The sequence below is a fragment of the Elephantulus edwardii genome, unplaced genomic scaffold (genome assembly GCF_000299155.1).
Source record: "Elephantulus edwardii isolate Elephantulus edwardi_28Jun2011 unplaced genomic scaffold, EleEdw1.0 scaffold00015, whole genome shotgun sequence".
Taxonomy (NCBI): domain Eukaryota; kingdom Metazoa; phylum Chordata; class Mammalia; order Macroscelidea; family Macroscelididae; genus Elephantulus; species Elephantulus edwardii.
The window spans coordinates 9,665,782-9,684,505 of NW_006399765.1; the positions used below are offsets into that span (position 1 = coordinate 9,665,782).

Genomic DNA, 18,724 nt, shown 5'->3' on the forward strand with positions numbered 1-18,724 from the left:
ATTGATGAAAAGAAAGATGATATGAACACAAAGCTTTCCCCTGGGAGCTGTGCAATGTGCAGATTCCTGGCGCTAAAGTCTAGAGCAGAGACCAGGAATCTGCATGTTTGACAAGCCCACAGCAGATTCTGATGCAAGGGGACAGCCTCTGGGACATGCAGGTCCAAGGATCCAGAGTGGACATGTTTCATGTCTAGGCTGGGCAGTGGCATATTTTGGGGTTTTGGTGGTCATGAAACAAACCCTCTGGTTGGAGAAGTATGGGCAGTGAGTTTGCAAAGCAAAGACAGAGCTGAATTGGGTGGTCTGGTGAGCCAAGGTTGTAGTCTAATACTCATTGAGTTTCCAGTTGGTTGACTCTGGGATGACACTTGTGCCTCAGTTTCCTCATCTTTAAAATGGGAACACTAACCCCTATCCTTCCAAGGCTGCTTCCAGAGTTGTGCCTGAAAGGTCTGAAGGAGATGTGGGAAGGGACTTCTAAACAGTAAAGTGCTCTAGGCGGGATGTGCAGGGGATTATATTGTTATTATTGATGGAGAAAGAGGTAGTGGGAACTGAGACGGCTGGGACACTGGTCAGAGTGGAAGAAGAGGGGCACTTTGCATGGGAAAGGAGAGAGAGGAACAGCCTGGAAGCTGGGTGTGCAAACCAGAGGAAAACACGTCTGGTGTTAAAAACATGAAAGGTCCATAGTTGTGGGCCTGATGGAGTGACGCTAGGGGTCAGTGTGGAAGAGGGTCAAGTCTGGGGGTTCCTAGTTTTGTCAACAGAGGATGGCACCTGGGGGGGGCAGCTAGTATTTCTGGGGAGACCTTTCAAAGTTCACAGGCAGCAAGAACTTCTTAAAGGTGTTTTAAATGTCAGCGTCTGTGGAAGAAGAGCTATGGGAAAGGGTTGGCAGGTAGAAAGGGAATTAGGCTCTGCTGCTTATACATAGGCGGCCTGGGATCCACTGATGAACGAAGGTGGTTTGATTTCCATTTCAAACGCAGATACTCTTTCTCCTAGAAGTGTCAAATTGACTCTGGGAAAATGCCAGACATAAGAAATAGGAGGTTACCCAGATTTGGCCCTTCCACTTGGCCCTCATTCTCAATGAAATCGTGCCAAGCCACAGACTCAAACCAAGTCGATGCTAATCCAGAGTTCCTCGGGACTTTGGCTGAGAGTGGGGATGGGATGGATGAGAAGGAAGAGGGACAGAAAAGAAGGTTAGGAGTAAAAAGGCAGAAAAGTAGTAGGAAAGGAGAGAAAGGGGACAGCCAGCATTCCTTCCTGGGACCCTAAACCTCCAGGCAAATCCCCACTGTGGGTCAGGCAGTCTTCTGCTTTGGGAATGTTACCAAGACTTAAAAGGCATTTGAAGAAACAAACCAAACTTAGAAATATCATTCCAAAGAAGTAGAGCATTTTTTTACAAACCAATCCCCCCACCCCATAAAAAAAGAAACACAGTTACCAATTAAAATGCTAAAAATCAAACCAAACCAAATATTTACATGTAACATTTTCAACCAGATGGAAGCCCCATGTCCAGAGGCTTCTGGGAGAACGGTGATGCACGTGACCTTGCAAAAGTGGCATGCAGGAACTGGAAACCAGGGCTTGGGAACACTGAGCTCTGGAGCCTCTGGCTCTGGTTGGGAGCCAGGCCCAGCTGCTGGGACAACAAAGATGGCAAAGATCGTGGACAAGACGATGGTAAGGCTGAGCGGTCTACAGGCCGCAGGGTTCAGGTCTTATGGGGATTTCTCCCCAAGGCTGGAAGAGCAGCCTCCCTGGTCCTCTGCAGGGAGGTGGCAGAAGGCCTCTGGTGACTTGGGGCCTACTATGAATCCCTCATCTGGAGAAAACCCTGGAAGGGTCTGCCTGGCCTCACTGGGTGGTGAGCAGCGGCATCCTCCAGGAACTGGCCTCTGGCTCCATTGGCCAAGGTAAGTCGCTATGGCACACAGGTGCAGCTGGTGAGGCAGGCATGACTCTGGTGTCCTGCTGCTGGGATAGAAGAAGAAGGGCTTTGGATAGCTGGTCCAAATGACCCTGAGAGGGCAGGACTAAGAGATGGCAGGTAGGATCTGAGAGAGCAGAGGTGTCTTGTGAGTCCTGGGAGGAAGACAGAAAAGCTGCATCTTGGGTCTTTCTGATGTCTTCTGTAGACAAGCTCTTTCATCCTGGTGTTTCCACTCTGTATGCAGGCACATGCAACCAAACGGGTCTACTGGCAGCGAGCAACAGCCGTGGGAGGCCGTATCACAATTACTCAGGTCATAATCCATCTACTCACTCAGGCAGCTCACATGGTAGGCGAGGAAGTTGGGGCTGGGAGAAAAGCCATACAAGGCATAAGGCTAAGCAGAGAACCTGGCGGGAAGGCCGGCAGGCTGGTGGGAACCGAGGCAGTGCATACTCTCCAGTCAATGCAGAAAGCTGCCATGAATGGTTTTGAAAGTTTAGTCCTGTTTTTCCTGCAAGTGCTCCTTAGAGGAAGTCGGAGAGAGCTCAAAGCTCTTGGCACAGAGCCTCAGTAAGCCATGATTGACTCATTTAAAAGGTATCAGAGGGAGGGAGAAAATGAGACATGAGGGTTTGGGAGATGATAAGTCAGTCCAGCCACCCCATGGAACAAAGTTGTGGCAGTTTGTTTCCATAAATATTACAGCCTTAGAAACAATACAGGGCAAATCTACTCTGTCCTATAGGGTCACAGAGTCAACATCAATTCAGTGGCACTGTCTCAATCCAGCCCTTTACCTTGAGAAGAGCAAGGTACCAGGTCAGGCAAGTACCAGGTGTTCTCTGAGGTTAAATGGTCAGCGATGTTGGGGAGCAGGTTGCAGGGTCCCTGCAAACCCAAGCTAGGAGACCTGAGCTCAACTTGTGAGCTGCCTTGTCCCTGTTGGGGATCCCAAGCCAGTCCAGCATGTTAGAAATCTCACTTTGTCCCAGTGGCAAGAATACACGTCAATCTCCAATAAATTACTGAGGGGCTTTGGGGTAAATTAAATTATTAAAATAAAGTAAACCACCTTAAATATTTATAATAAGAAAAAAAAATGCAAATAAACAATCTAGGCGAGAAACCCATTTCCAAGCCCCAGTCTACTGCTGTGTGTGTGCCGGGGCACTGACCTTGTGGAGTTTTCCTTGGCCTGGTCTGGCCAATAAGAAGTCTCATAGAGGGAATAGCTCTGTCTTCCACCAGTCCCAGAATGTAAACACAATGGAGATGTGATAACCCTCCAGGCTGCTGGTGAAGAAGCTCAGGGTCAAGGCAGTGGATTTTGAGGCCTTTATGTGTGTAGCAGGTCTTAACACTGTCTCTAACCAGTTTCTGTCCTCAGAGAGGCTCCTGTGAATGATGGGGCTCCCCAAGTCACCATGGCAAGAGTGGCAGTTCCAATGGCTCCCGGTCCTGAGCCCCACACATGTCCACCTCATCTCCTGGTCCTTGCTGCTTCCAGGCTGTGAGCAGGGAGATCCAGGGCTCCAGAATTCCAAGCACATGCTTGGCCCTGGTTATTGCCCTATCATACCCCCTAGAGTCACAGCAATCTAGAGAAACAGGGTTGGGAGGAGGAGGTGATGAAGGAAAGGAAGAAATGGGGGTGGCACCTAGCGTCTCCAAGAGCCAGGAGCTGAACCTTAGAGCACAAGCCTGTTCTCCTCATTAGAGTGTCCACCTCCTAGGGAAGGTGCCTGTGGTTGTCCTGGAACATCTCAGTGAGTCCTTTTACCCAAGGGGCAGAGCCAGAAGTGTATCCCTTTCCCAGATCTTCCAAGAAGGCATGGGGTAGAACCAGGCAAGGCTGACTTGGTTTATTAGGACCCACAGAGCAGGTCTTGATCTCTCCTGAAGTGCTTCCAAAGTCCAGTTTTGGTCTTCTCCCATTTGCTGCCTTCCCCAGGAAGTCCAAGATCACCACCCAGTGGTCACCAGGAGACCCTGCTTTACCTTGATGTAAGAGCTGTTTTCTGGCAGTGGTATAGCTGTCATCCCGCCAAGGTGAGGTGACGCAGAGCTGAGCGCACGGGGGCCCCTCACCTCATCTCTGCTGGTTCCCTTCTGCTGGCCACAACCCGGCTGGTTGGCTAGTTGAGGCGGGGCACTCAGCTGCTCTGTCACTCGCTGGGAGGGCCTGCCCTCTCCTCCCCACTCCAGCCAGACTCCGAAGGGTGTAGCCTGCATTTGGAAGGAGAGTGGCGGATGGCAGAACGGGACGGCCGGGCAAAGCAGGAGGTGAGAGACTGGGCACTGCAGTCACACACAGCATCCTAGGGAAGAGAGGGAGGGAGTCAGGAGGAGCCAGGAAGTACTGGCAGGAAAGAAGCTGATCTCAGCCATACTCAAGACTGTTCCTGGGGGCTGCAGCCCCATCCTAAATGGAGTTATCTTTCTATTGTTTCTTTCCCATGTTATTTCTTGTATTAAACAATATTATATGCATTAAATTCTGGAATAAACAGAAAAGAAAATGTACATTGTCATGGGCTGCCAGAGTAAAAAAAAAAATTCTCAAAGCGTGCAAACACACACACGTTTAATAAAATGATGTCATCCTCCATGAATTTTGCCATTTTAAAACATCAGGTTCCTGTCTTTATTTATGCCTAGGCCTCCATTTCAATGCTGTATACAATTCTACTGAAAATACTTTCATTTACCCAGTTTCTTGTGCATTTAGGTACTTTTTTACTGTGACCCTCCCACATAGATATAAGCCCAGTGGTTAAAAGTGTTTTAGAACCAGGCTGCTTGGCTCAAAGCCCTTCCAGACCTTCCACTTACTGGCCATAAGAACGTGACAGGCTCTTTAACCTAAGCCTTGATTTCCTCTCTACAGTGAGGGCCATGCAACCTTCAAAGTAGTTCTGCATGTCAAATCAGATATGGCAATGTAAAGTAACTGGCATAGTGTTCGTTGTCCCTCACTGCCATTGAGTCCAGACCAACTCATAGTTGATCCTGTACTGGGTTTTCAAGGCTGTAAATTGCCTGGGGGGAGACTGTCAATCTTTCTCCAGAAGAGCTGCTGGAGGATTCAAATCACCCAAGAACCTACGCGGCACTCAATAAATGTGACCAATTTTTTATTAGGAATGCACTCTTTTACACAACCATCTTTTTCCATTTTTCTGAAAAGGCTATAAATCTATGAGAATGATTGGGTCTCACTGACTTACATACTGAAAAATACCTGTTATCAACTTTAAAAACAACAAAACATATAAAAACCAAATAAAATTGAAAAACCTGAAATTTTTTAAAAAAAAAAACTAAAAAAAAAAAAAAGCAAAATATAGCCTGCTTTGTACTGTCTTGATGTTGTTGCTTGCAACTCATAGCAATCTTATATATACAATAGCCCTAAACCCTGCTCTATCCTGTGCCAATCTTATTGTCTCTGACACACTTACCCCTATTACCCCGTCACTGAATCAACCCATCTCCTCAAGGGTCTTCTGTCTTCCTCTCTCTCTCTTCTGTCTTCCACCCTCCCAAGCATGATGTCCCTCTCCAAGGCCTGGTTCCTCCTTGCAAGACGTCTAAAGTATGTCAGAAGCAGCTTCAGAATCCTTGCCTTCAAGGAGCAGCCTGGTTTCAACCTCTTTCGGATGAATCTATTTGTTCTCCTAGCCATCTATGGTATATTCAAAAAGTCTTCTCCAGCACCACAGCTCAAAGATGTCAATTCTCCTTCTTTCATCCGTGGTCACTGTCCAGCTTTCTGACACATAGCAAGTAATTGCGAAGGCCATGGCCTGAATCAGGAGCACCTTAGTTTACAAATTGACATTGTTGCTCTTCAGTACTTTGGAGTAGGTACAGATTATAGAGGTGCATTCAGTTTGTGAAAATTCAGTGAGCTATTTGCTTTTAAGATGCTAGGAGCCAAGCCTCCAAATTCCAACCAGATAGAACATGTAAACAATTTACACAGTGTGTGTGTGGGGAAAGCCTTTAATAAGCATTAATTTTTTTTAAAAATTAATTCTTAGGGGAGCTCTGGTGGCCTAGTGGTAAGGAGCTGCAACTACAATCCCAGAGGCGCACGGTTCGAATCCACCAGATGCTCTGCCGAGGAAGGAGGGACAATCTCCTCCTGTACCAGTCAGATCTGATTTGACGGTACACGCACACAAAAATAATAAAATAAAATAAAATTTAAAAAAAATTAATTCTTTTAAGTGGCTTTTTTTTTAATGCAGCCAACTGGTTTAAAGTATAAAGAAATAAAGGATGCATTCAATACTGGGAGTAATACAGATGGGGCAAATGCTTTTAGAAGATAATGGCAACATTTACTAAATACTTCAAAAATATCCTTTTTTTTTTTAATTTCACAGTCTCATTTCTAAAACCAAAGGAAGTCTAAGCCATGGGCACTAGCCAAAACCATCTCTGACTCCAATGGGATTCTCTGCCAGAAAAAGATGGGCAGTCTCCTCCTGTAAGGATTTACAGCCTCAGAAACCAGATGAAGGGTTGAAATCAATGCAATGGCAGATGCTTTGGTTTGTTTGCTTTAGACTTGTTGAGAATCACGGCCCTTCACACTTCTCCGGTCTCCCCACTTACAGCTCTTACTTGCATGCAAAGTGCACCACAGATATACACCACTGGCCACACCTAAATGGACCAAAGGGCATACTCAATTCAAGGTGGTCCAATTAGTGTTTCTTTCTTCCAGTAATGTGGAATGGACACAAAAAGATGTGAGTGTGTCTTGGCGAGTTACTTGAACTGAAAGGTGTTATGTTAGAACTTAAGACAACCCAACTAAGTCATGTTTAGACCCAGGAGACAGAGAGAGAGAGAGAAAGGAGGAGGAAGGCATTACAGAAAATGAAACTCGAGGCAGAAGAAATAAAAAGCTTATGAAGCTTATGAAATAAAAAGCCTTTGGGTCCCTGCTCCTGGGTTCTATGAGAGTTTCCAACATCCTTCCAAGATGGTTTCTTTTACAAATACATAATCTATTCCTAATGAAATCAGGAGTACATCAAGATATTCAGAGTAGGAGCGATGTGTATAGCAAAGGATTCTCAGAGAGTGTGAGTAACAAGGTGTGGGATCTTGATAGGGCCACGGCAGTGTTACGCTGGTATTTGTTGAGCATCGTGCTTTCTAGAGAATGGCAAGGCGCTTTGATTTGTAGCGTGTGCCAATTCTCATGGTGGGAATCCTCCTGCCATTGCTGATTTCAAACAGGGCAGTACCGCCAAACATGGAGATGTGCAGTACTGGTTCTAGCTTGTCCTTGCGGCAGGAGAGTGATGAGCCAGATGGGATACTGATCAACGCTGACAAAGCGGCTGCTTATGTCATGCTCACTAACTTCCTGGTGTTTAGACCGTGGGTCCATCAGATCCGTGCCATTCCCATGTCATCAATCCAAAGGAGCCTTCCAATCCCTATCCCAGGACAACACAGCAATACGAGAACTTTTTTTTTTTGAAGTTTGAATGCAGTTTTATTTTAGTAAATGTTTAAATGCTAGTTCTCGAGAAATAAAAGGAAACAAACTCCTGATTTATAGTATATACCAGTATCAACAGGACCAATGTTATTGCTGCTGTTGTGGTTAGGCGCTGTTGAGTTGATTATGATTCATAGCGACCCTATGAACAGTGGATCCAAACTGTGTCCTATCCTGCACCATCGTCAAACTTCCTGCTACACTGGAGCACATTCCAACAGTCACCATGTCAGTCCATCTGGTTGAGGGTCTTCCTCTCCTTCGCCAACCCTCTGCTTTTCCAAGCACCATATCCCTCTCCAAGGAATAGCCCCTCCTTGCAACATGCCTAAAGTATGTGAGATGAAGCCTCATCATCCTTGCCTCCAAAAATTACTCTGGCTCAACCCTCTTCAAGACATATTTATTTGTTCTTTTAGCAATCCATAGGATATTCAGTGTTCTTCTCCAACACCACAACTCAAAGGCATCAATTCTTCTTTTGTTATACCTACTGATTGTCCAGCTCTCAGATGCATACCAAGTGATTGAAGAAACCACAGCCTTAATCAGACACACCTTAGACCTCAAGCTGACATCAATATTCTTCAATAATTTGGAGAGGTCCCTAACTACAGACTTTCCCAATGCAATATGTCCCGAGAGACTGGATCAATAGCATATGCCAATATTAACTGGGCCAATAAGTAGCATAATAATAAATGGAGAAAAGAAGTTGGCAAAGATTTTATTTTACTTGAATCTACAACCAACATCTATGGAAATAGCAGTCAAGAAATCAACCAAAGGGGGCTCTGGTGGCCTAGTGGCAGGAAGCTGCACTGCAATCCCAGAGGTACGTGGTTCAAATCCACTAGATACTCTGCTGGAGAAGGAGAGACAATCTCCTCCTGTATCAGTCATATCGGATTTGACAGTACACACACACAATAAATAAACAAAAAAGAAATCAATATATTCCATTGGGAAATATACTACTAAGGCCCTCTTTGAAGTGCTAAACAGCAAGGATATCAGTTTAAAGCCTAAGGTGGCACCTGATCCAAATCCAAGCCATGGTATTTTCAATTGCTTTTTTTTTTTAAGTTTTTTGTGGTTTTTTTTTAATTTTTTATTTTATTATTTTGTGTGTATGTACTGTCAAATCAGATCTGACTGGTACAGGAGGAGATTGTCCCTCCTTCTCCAGTACAGCATCTGGTGTATTTGAACGGCATACCTCTGGGATTGCAGTGCAGCTTCTTGCCACTAGGCCACCAGAGCTAGCTTTCAATTGCTTCTTATGCATGTAGGGAGTCCTAGTCGTTTAGTTGAGGAACTGTGTTGCCAACCTAAAGGCATGCAGTTCAAATCTACCAGCTGCTCTGTGGTAGAAAGGTGGGCAGTCTCTTCCTATGCAATTTATTGCCTCTGAAAACCCAGTGGAGGGTAAGGTACGAACCGGTTCCAATTTCATGGTTCATAACAACAACAATATGCATGTGAATGTTATACAATAAATAAGGAAGACTGAAGAAGAGATGCCATTGAATTGTTAGCAAAGTGTTAGCAAAGAACATTGTATATACAATGGAGAGTCAAAAGAACAAACAAATCTGTGTTGAATGAAGGACAGCCAGAGTGCTCCTTAGAGGCAAGGGTGGTGACCCTTCATCTCACACACTTTAGGTCTGTTATCCCTGTTGAAAAACATCATGCTTCAAAAAGTCATTGAAAGAGAGGTAGGCCCTCAACAAGATGCAGTGCCCCAGGGACTGACACAATGTCCACTGCAGAGATTGTGTGGATGGGCCTGCACCGAGCAGTGTCTCATCCTGCTGGACACGAGGTCACTATGAATTGCAGCCAACTGGATGGTAAGTAACAACCCTGATAGCCATGATGCAAATACTTCTCTGCCTGTGGACTATCTCCAAAAGCAGGACTGGGAAGAGATGCAATCAATCAGCTCTCATAAGCTGGTACGAGCCGGCTTCTGGCATATCACTTGAAATAATTTTAAAGCTTACTGTTTAAAGTAGGGAAATTTCAGACAGCTGCCAATAATCCGACAAAATCCAAATCCCAAGAGGATTTAGTTCAAAGGGTAAAGTGTTTAGAAAGCAAAATAAAGCCCAAAGCGGGCTCAGTTGCATTAACTCACAGATATGATTAATTTGAGCCTCTGAAGAAGCAAGGGTGCGTGGAAGAGAGACCGTGATGATCCTCTAGCCAAGTGCCTAGCAGGATTTCCACTAGCACAAGAATGTTTTTGAAACACAGCCCACTTCCCCATGCTTGGACTTGGTAAGTCAACAGCACTCTCGGGTAAGCCACCATCTCAGCCACTTACCTCATTGGGAAGAACAGTGGCTCCCTCTCCATCTCGGGAGATACCATCCTTCCCCACCTGGGGGAGCAGAGTGGGCCTGGCCTCCTCAATGCTGCATGACTTGGCTCCTTTCTTATTCAGGATCCTGGCCATGCCTTCCGGCTGATGGTAGCTGGCTGGAGAGAGGGGCTCTGGCTTCTTGGTGCTCTCCTCCCCTGCCACAGAGGTGGGGCTTGGCGCTCGGCCACACACATTACGGAAGAATTCCTGCACAATGCCATACTTGGGAGGCTCGGGCTTAGGTCGGGTCTCAGCCATGCCCAGTTTCCAGACAGACTCGGTGCTCCCCGAGTGCTCCACTACGCTGAAGAGGCTGGACAGCCCATCATTAATGTTCCTCAGGACAGGGCTGTCCCGTGTGGTGGTAGAGCGGGCCCAGGCCGAGCCATTCTGCTTGCCCTGGTGCAGGTTCCACAGGCTACGGTCCTTTGTGCTGTCCAGCTTGGACACTGACCGCCGCTGGAGCTTTGGGGAGCCATACTTGGGGGAGCAGCATGGCCGCTCAATGCGAGCATGGACCTTGTCCAGGGAGGAGGATATCTGCTTGCTGCGCACAGAGACGAGCGAGGAGCTGCGGGGAGACCAGCTCTTGCTATGGAGGCTGCTGCGGGGTGGGTCGGTCTGCAGGCCCACGCTGACTGTGCGCACAGTCTGGGTGCCCACGCTGGCCAGGCCCACCGTCTGGCTGGATGTGCTCTTTACTTTCCTCCCCAGCGAGCCTGAGCGCATGGCCTGGCGCACACAGTTAGTGATCTCCTTCATGTCATCACTCATGTTGCCTGACATCTCAAAGTCGTGCAGAGCGGCTGGGAAACCGGGTCCAGCCGCAGAGGGGCCACTTCCCGAGCTGCCTTCCAGGCGCTGCCGGGAAAAGTTGCAGAGCCACCGGCCATATGAGCTCTCGGCCAGTCCATCTGCCTCGGCTGACTCCTTGGGCTTGGCGGTGGTGAAGAGGAAGCCAGGTTCTATGATGATCTTGCCCTCCTTATCGTGGACCACAGGGACACCCAGTCTCCGCGCCAGCGGAGGGCTGTAGTAGACGCGAATACCTGTCTTGTCAGGAGCCGTGTGGCTGCGCTGCATCTGTCTACCCCCAGGGCCATGGCAGTCCAGTGCACCCAGGCGGCTGCAGTCCTGTGGGGAGAGGCCTGGCTTCTCCTTAGCATCCTTCTCCGGGTCCACGGACTCGGGGTCCACAAAGGCAAAGGCAGAGCTGTTGGATAGCTTCTTGCCCCGGGTGGCTTCGCCCGCAAGGTAAGGAGAACAGTCAAGCAAACTTTCAAACTCAGACATGGAAGAAACTGATTTGGTCCTGGGAGAAGCAACAGAAGAAAAACAGTGTCAGTGGGAGACAGCAGAGACCAAGCACACACTCTGGTCCAGCTCGCTGGAGTGGCATTGTAGGAGGGCAGAGACCAGGGTTGTCTTGTTCACTTCTTGTAGAAGGTGGTGTTGGTGGCCTGCCTCATACCCTCTACACACCCAAAACTACACTGTGTGCACCCCTGCCACTTTCTACCTGAGGGCTCTGTCTGGAGAGCTGCGACACAGAGAAACTAATAATATCATTAAGTTAATGCGCCAAGACAGAACCCTCATCAATCAGTTCGTGGTGACTGGAGGATAAATACTCTAGCTCCCTGTTCCTTGGGTGGGACTGATTCTTCAGTTGCATGTTCTACCTTGGTTCACAGGTTTCCTTTGCAAGACTGAACTCCAGTTGCCCATGGTGTAACTGGCTTTGATAACATTCCTTTATTCGCTGTCTCCCTTCCTTGTCCTACTTTCCTTCTCCCTAAGAAACCATTTGCCCTTAAATCCTTGTCTCATTGTTTGCTGCCAGGCAGGGACCAAACTCCCTGATGTGAATGTGCTGCATGTGTGGCTGGAAGAGCAAGTGCCAGGCCCCTATGCACGCATCACACGTCATACCCTTCCTTCCAGAAATCCAAGAGATGACTCCTATCAGTCTCACCATTCAGGTGAGCAGAAAGACTGGCCTAAAGCCACAGGGTTAGAACTTGGACCCAGGGGTCTTGAGCCCACTGCCCACCCTCCTAACTGTAGGACCTGCTTGCTGCATGTCCTGGATGTGTTCTGCTTTCTTCACTTTTTGATGGATTTCCCATCCACGGTCCTTAGATCCTGGCTGCCTCTTATGGTCACAGCCCAAAGCTGGCTCCAAAGCCTGCCACTTAGTAATGCTAAGAATGGATGTCCATCTTGACTTTACTAACTCTAGAAACAGGAAGGGGGTGGGGTTGGAAATCTCCCTGAAGAGGCCACAATGAAGACTTTTTTTCTCCCAGTGAAGATATTCTGGTGCCCCGGTTTCCTAAACTTAGAACCAACCAAACTGAAAATCACAGGCTGGAATTCTGACCACCCCAACTCTTGGGTGGCTTGGTTCCCACAGAAACCTATTTCCCTCCCAACTCTGTTAAGATGCACCAGTAGACACATGGGAGGGGGGAGAGGAAGGGCTGGGAGGGGCCATCAGTGTAGAACAGGGGAAGACAGCGCCAGTACCTCTTTAAGCCAGTTCCCCCAATCTCAGCTTCTGAAGCAACCTCCTTGTCATGGATCTTCTCATTGCGAGTCTGCTGGGGAAAAGAGAGGAGGTCAGTTCAGTCACAAGAGCTCCAAGGGAAGGTGATGGGACATTTCCTCCAGGCCTTAGGTCTCCTCTGTAGAACAAGCGTGACTTCAACAATGCTTTAGATGACCTACTGGTCAGTTGCGTCCACTCTCTATTATTTGCCCTTTTTTCTCCCTATCTATGAGGCTATGGGTACATGGTCTAAGTGCGACCACTTGGAGTTCCAATAGAGACCTTCTTTCTCCAAAAGGAGTCACAAAACATCTAATGGTTAGCAGTGCAGCTGACAGTGACAGAGTGACCAGACAGCTCCAGCTCAGAAGCCTGTTCTCCCTGGGTTCCAGAGGCACGGTTCCCCTGCATCTGGGTTAATATTCTGAACCTGCAATCACTGGCTTCCTTGAGTCCTCAGTAAAATCCTCTCGTGCCCCCATTACTCAATCTTTTTTGTTGCTTATAAACCAGTCTTCTGACTGACAAGCTACTTCCTCAGCAAAGGGCTTATTCCTCGGCATATTGCTATTGGGAGACTAGGCCTGAAGTGCACGTGAAAGCTTTACCAATGCAGCCTCACTGATCTCCCCAACTGGGGCTGGGCCAGGGAAGAAATCATTTTAGAAAGGGAGTTTCATTTTACCAATGAGGCAACCAGGCCCCAGAGAGGCAACGTGGCTAGCCACAAACCACACAGTTATTTAGAGGTCTGGCTTTTCTGAGAAACAAAAAGTGAAATCAAGAGAAGGCACAGAGACTAGCCAAAGGCATATGAAACACCCAAACCTTATCCCCAGGCCTGGAGAAGACCCTTCATAGAGCTTAAACCATCAGTAGGAATCATGAAATAAATACCCTCAGAAAGAATGAGAAGAAACCAAGGTGCAAAGGTGCCATCTTTGGGGTGCAGCCAACATCGTTTCTGTAGGGACTTTGCAGTGAGAGCTGTCAGGAGTCAAGAAAGAGGGAGCAACCAGCAACCCCGCTTACCTCTTTCCAGTTGTTGTCCTGCTTCTCCAGGTCTGAGTGCTTCAGGACCCAGGGATCGGCAGCCTTCTGCAGCTGGAGTGGGGGGAAGGGAGGTGGGTGAGTGGAGGGGAAGCTGGCGAGTAGTGACTCTACCTTGTTGGGTTCTCGCCAGCTGCAGCCTGAGTGCGGACCCAGTCATGAACCAGGAGCCATCTGTTCAGTGGACAGCACCTCCAAGCTCCCCACAATGTGGGGACAGAGTGAACCCAAGTTATCTATAGGCCTGGTAAAAGATGCCCATCATGTCTGCAGCAGATACAATGACTATTGCTATGTTAAGGGTTTTTTTAGAGTTATTTGAATTTTATTTGATGCTGAATCATTTATTCCTGAGCCGTAAGTTTTTGTTTCTTCCGTTTCTTCTGGGAGATATTTTTCTTCTGGGCAACCTCCTCTTCTGGTTTAGAAACAATCTGTTCCTTTTCAGTAAAGATCATCTCAATATGGCAGGGGGAGCTCATGGAGGGGTTAATCCGACCAAGAGCTCGGTACGTGTGGTGGTGCATCTTGGGGCCTGTGTTCATTTGGATGTGTTCACTGACGAGAGAATCAATATCTATACTCTTAAGTTCAGCATTACTCTTAGCATTTTTAAGGATATGCAGCAAAAACTCTGTTTGGGCCACTGATCCTATGTCCAGCCACACTCTATGGCCTGGGCACACCAATCAACTCCACCACTGTAATGTCAGAATGGTACATGGTGCTTTTGCAAAGTGACATCTTTGAGATACTTGGTGGCTTTCCAGATGTGCATATCTTTGATGGCCTGGGCAGTTTCCTGGGTGTTCTTAAAATGGATCTAAATTGGGAGGGACTGGAGAGCATTATGCTAAGTAAGCAACTCAGTCCCACAAAGATAAATATTGGTTTGTAGTATTGTTGGGTTTTTTTTGTTTTGATTTGTGTGTGTGTGTGTGTGTGTGTGTGTGTGTATACACCGTCAGATCGGATCTGACTGGTACAGGAGGAGATCGCCCCTCCTTCTCTTGCAGAGCATCTGATGGATTCTAACCTCTGGGATTGTAATGCCACTAGGCCACCAGAGCTCCCAAAGGATAAATATTGTATAAAACCATTATTGTAGAATGAGTATAAGGATCCTCTAAGAGGGGTAGAAGCAGAGGGATGTGGATGTGCAGGGGGAAGTGGGGATTAATCATGGGGTTGTACAATCTGATGGGGGCTGGGTGAGGAAAACGGAAAGAATTTGTTCTTTTTTACAATATACTAAAATTCTGTAAATAAACTAGTAAAAATTTTTAAAAAAGTTATTTGCAACAAAAAAAATCATTGATTGTACAAAAAAAAAAAAAAAGAGAGAGAGAGAGAGAAAATGAACCCAGAGATTTGAACCTCTTGATTTGCATGATATTATAGGTCAAGCGAATAGCGAATCATTTTAGGAGATCACCTGAGGTCACTCACAGGAAAAGGAAGCACCTGCTGTGTGAGTTTATGTACCATTGAGGTAAAAGTGCCAACAGCCATGTGACTTCAAAGATGGCAGATGCAAGATCCAAACATGCCTGCTACAGATCTCAACACCGATAGATCCCTGCACTCTTCTCCATCAAGCCCCGACCTGGTCTCTCATCCTGGCCTCCTGGCGAACCATCACCTCCAGGTGCTGTGTGATTGAGCTCACTTGATATTCACACATTCATTAATTTAATCTTCACAGCAGCCTTCTAAGGTGTTAGTTAGCATTATCATTTCAACTTCACAGATAAGACACACAAGATTGAAAGAAGGGAAAGAATTTGACCAAACTGGCATCTGAGTGAATGGCAATGACATTAACAGTAATGTAGCCAATCCTGTGTTTTGTGACCTGGTGGTCTGTCCCCCAAGTGTGGCTGCAGCCTTCCCAAGAAGATCACCTCAGAGAAATGGAACTCACTTGAAGCTAATGACAGACTAACACAAAGCACACAGAAGGCCAGCCCCTTTCCTCAAGGTGGGAAAACTCTGTGGGACGATTCACAAGACTCTTGAGCTCCCCACATGAAGGCACTCTACAGCTGTCCTACCCTGTGGCAGCCTCGTACTTACTGACACATTAGAGCCCACCGCAGCAGTCCCTTGTGTCAATCCACCTGGGTGAGGGTCTTCCTTTCCTTCTTTGATCCTCTCCCTTTCCCAGTGTTATGTCTCTCTCCAAGGAACAGCCCCTTCTAGCAACATGCCCGAAGTATGTGAGGTCATCCTCATCAGCTTTGACAGCACCTAGGCTGCACCCTCTCCAAGACATATCTGTTGGAGCTTCTGGATGTCCATAGGATGGTCAGTGCTCCTCTCTAACATTACAGCTCAATGGCATCAATTCTCTGTCATCCTTATTCACTGTCTAGCTCTCAGGTGCAGAGCAAGTTATCAGAAAGACCAATGTCTGAATCACACGCACCTTAGTCCTCAAACTGACATCACTGCACCTCCATAATTTGGAGAGGCCCCTAACTGCAGACTTTCCCAATGCAAAATGTCTCCTGCTGGTACCAAGGGTGTTAATTGTGGATCCAAGATGAAGTTGTTGACAGTTTCAATCTTTTCTCCATCTGTCATGATGTTGCCAATTGGTCCAGAGGTAAAAAATTCTTTGTTTTCTTGACAGTGAGATTCAATCCATATTGAAGGCTGTATCCTTTGATCTTTTGCAACAAATGCTTCAAGTTCTCCTCACTTTGAGCAAGTAAGGTTGTGTCATCTGCATATTGCAGGTTATTGATAAATCTCCCTGCGATCCTGATGCCACATTATTCCTCATAGAGTTCAGCTGCTCGAATGATTTGCTCACCAGACAGATTGAATAAGTATAGAGAAAGAATACAACCCTGGCTCACTCCCTTCCTAATTTTAAACCATGCAATGTTTCCCTGATCTGTTTGCAAAACAGCCTCCTGGTCTAGGTATAGGTTTCGCGTGAGCACAATTAAGTGGTCTGGTATTCCCATGCTTCTCAATGCTAGCCATCACTTGTTATTCACACAGGGCTCAGATCTGTTGTTCATAGGGTCACACATGACTCGACAGCACCTAACAACAGCAACAATAGTAATGTAAGGTTTAATGTGCAGGGTTACTTACCAAAAGGTCAGCTGTTTGAATCCACTCACTACCCTACAGAAGAAAAATGGGGAGTCTACTCCCATAGCGATGCACAGCATCAGGGACCTGATGAAGGGTTACTATTAGTCGGATTTGACTTGACAGCAGGTTTGGGGTTTTCTGGGTGAAAGTTCCAGTTTTAAAGCTTAAAGAGTAGAGAAAATCCTAAGGAAAACTGGGAAAAGTTGGTCACCCTGCTTATAGGTAAATCCTTATCTCAGACTTGGCTTCATGGGAACCAACAGGAGACAAGCATCAGGGCAACACCACCACGTGTGAATAGCAACGATGGAAAACTGAGGTCACAGAGCTGAATCAAGCCCAGTCTCGGGTGAGGGTGAATCCTTGGAGCACTTTGACAAGTATTTTCAAATCTGTTTCATTCCATCTCCCTGTGAGATGTACCATTGTTCTTGTTTTAGAGACAAGTTAAGTGAGTAAACATGACCTGACTAGTGATACACCTGGAAGCGTCAGGTGAGGACACAGCTCCTAATCAGAACCAAATTCCACCTGCTACTCTGGCAGCTGCTTTCACAGAACTGGTTTTTTGTTTTGCTTTTTTAAAGTTGTAATTTGAGTGAAAGCTTACAAAGCATGTTAATTCTTCCTTCAACCATTCATTCATGTTTTGCTTTAGAACATGAACGGTAAACATAATTCTCCTAACTTCCTCCCTGTCATTCTTATTTCTATTCGTCCTTCTATTCTACTCCTCCTTGACTTCTGGGCTTTATCCTTGGGCAAATGCTGCTCTTTGACCTCATATGGCTGTTTATTCTGAGGACTGAGTGCCTCCCGAATGTTACTGGTCACCTTACAGGCCTGTCCACTGTAGTTTGGCTGGAAGCAGAGCTTTGGGGTTGGGGGTGGGGTGAGTTTTGTTCCAGGCTCAAAGCATTACCATTATGTTGAGGGTTCCACCAGTCTTTACCAGAGAATTTTTTATGTTGTTGAGTCTTGTTCCACTTTTGTGCCCATGCTATTCAGGATCTTCTACTGTGACCCTTTTCAGGGTGGCTACAAGACTAGTTTTTGCAGGCTTCAGTTTAACAGGCTGCTCAGTTCAAAGAAGAATGAGGTTTTGGGGCCTGGTCTGAAGTGAAGGAGGCAGAAGATTGGCAAACAGACACAGGGAAACCAGAACTAAAGGGACAGCAAGTCTCAGACAAGATCTGAGGTGGAACAATGGTGGGCCATCCTCACCCACCACCTACTGGCTATTTCGTTTCCAAGGTGTACCTTTCAGTTGCTCTGCATCTACAATGTACATGATCTGATTTTCATATTATTATACTGACTTCAGATGCTGCCTGGCATGAACCAAGAACAGATTCTTAGTTGAGTGACCACAAGGAGACTTCTGTCCCTGTAGAAGCGTCAATTTCAGTCCCCTATCTGAAAAATGGTTTTAATGAGAACAAACTTTCAGGATTCCTAGACGAACAGAACTAACGTATAGAAGAGGAAATGTAAACAGTGAACAAATCCATCAAAAGATGCTCAAGCTTCACGAGCAGTTGGGGAACTGTACCTTTAAACAAGAAGAGAGCATTTGATACCATTGTACTGGCAGACGCTTTTTAAAGACTGGTACTAAAAAGAACTGGCAAAGATGAGGCAAAAGAGGCACTTCTTGCTGGAAGGACAGCCTGGAAATTTCCATCAAATATAAATGCAGATGCCTTTTACTTACAGGTATCTAACATGCTGAAATACTTGTGTTATGTGCATAAAAAAGGTAATAAATGCTTTTTAATACTGAAAAACTGTAAGTATTCTAGGCCTCCTCAATATGCAATAAATCATGGTGTCTCCATAGTAGAAACATTAAACAGAATGAACTAAGTCTCTACCCTCAGTCATGTGTAGAAACAGGCAAAGTGTAACCAACATGTACATTATCATCCAGTTTATGATTTTAAAAAATATCTCTGTGAATATAGCAAGAAAGGGAGGGACTGGGTTAGAGTATGGTTTTGTTCATGTTTTGAGTCTCTTATCAAGATAAAATCTTGATCTGACTGAAAAGTGAAGTACCACTTCTAAAAGCTTCTTTTCAGTCAAGTAACAGATTGGCATAGAAAGCAAACAATATCATCTGTGAGGAATGTGCCTCTTGGAACAATCAATTATCCAAGA

General features: G+C 46.3%; 1 protein-coding gene across 1 annotated transcript in view; it reads right to left on the reverse strand.

Moving 5' to 3' along the window:
* Positions 1-4,122: 4,122 nt before the first annotated feature.
* The window catches only part of SOGA1 (suppressor of glucose, autophagy associated 1), an 80,829-nt gene continuing 66,227 nt past the window's right edge, over positions 4,123-18,724 (reverse strand). Inside the window, exons 12-15 of the mRNA XM_006881503.1 lie at positions 13,436-13,507; positions 12,382-12,452; positions 9,814-11,164; positions 4,123-4,275 (exon numbers count right to left, since the gene is read on the reverse strand). Coding sequence (XP_006881565.1) covers positions 4,123-4,275; positions 9,814-11,164; positions 12,382-12,452; positions 13,436-13,507 — 1,647 coding nt within the window. The remainder of the gene's footprint in view (positions 4,276-9,813; positions 11,165-12,381; positions 12,453-13,435; positions 13,508-18,724) is intronic.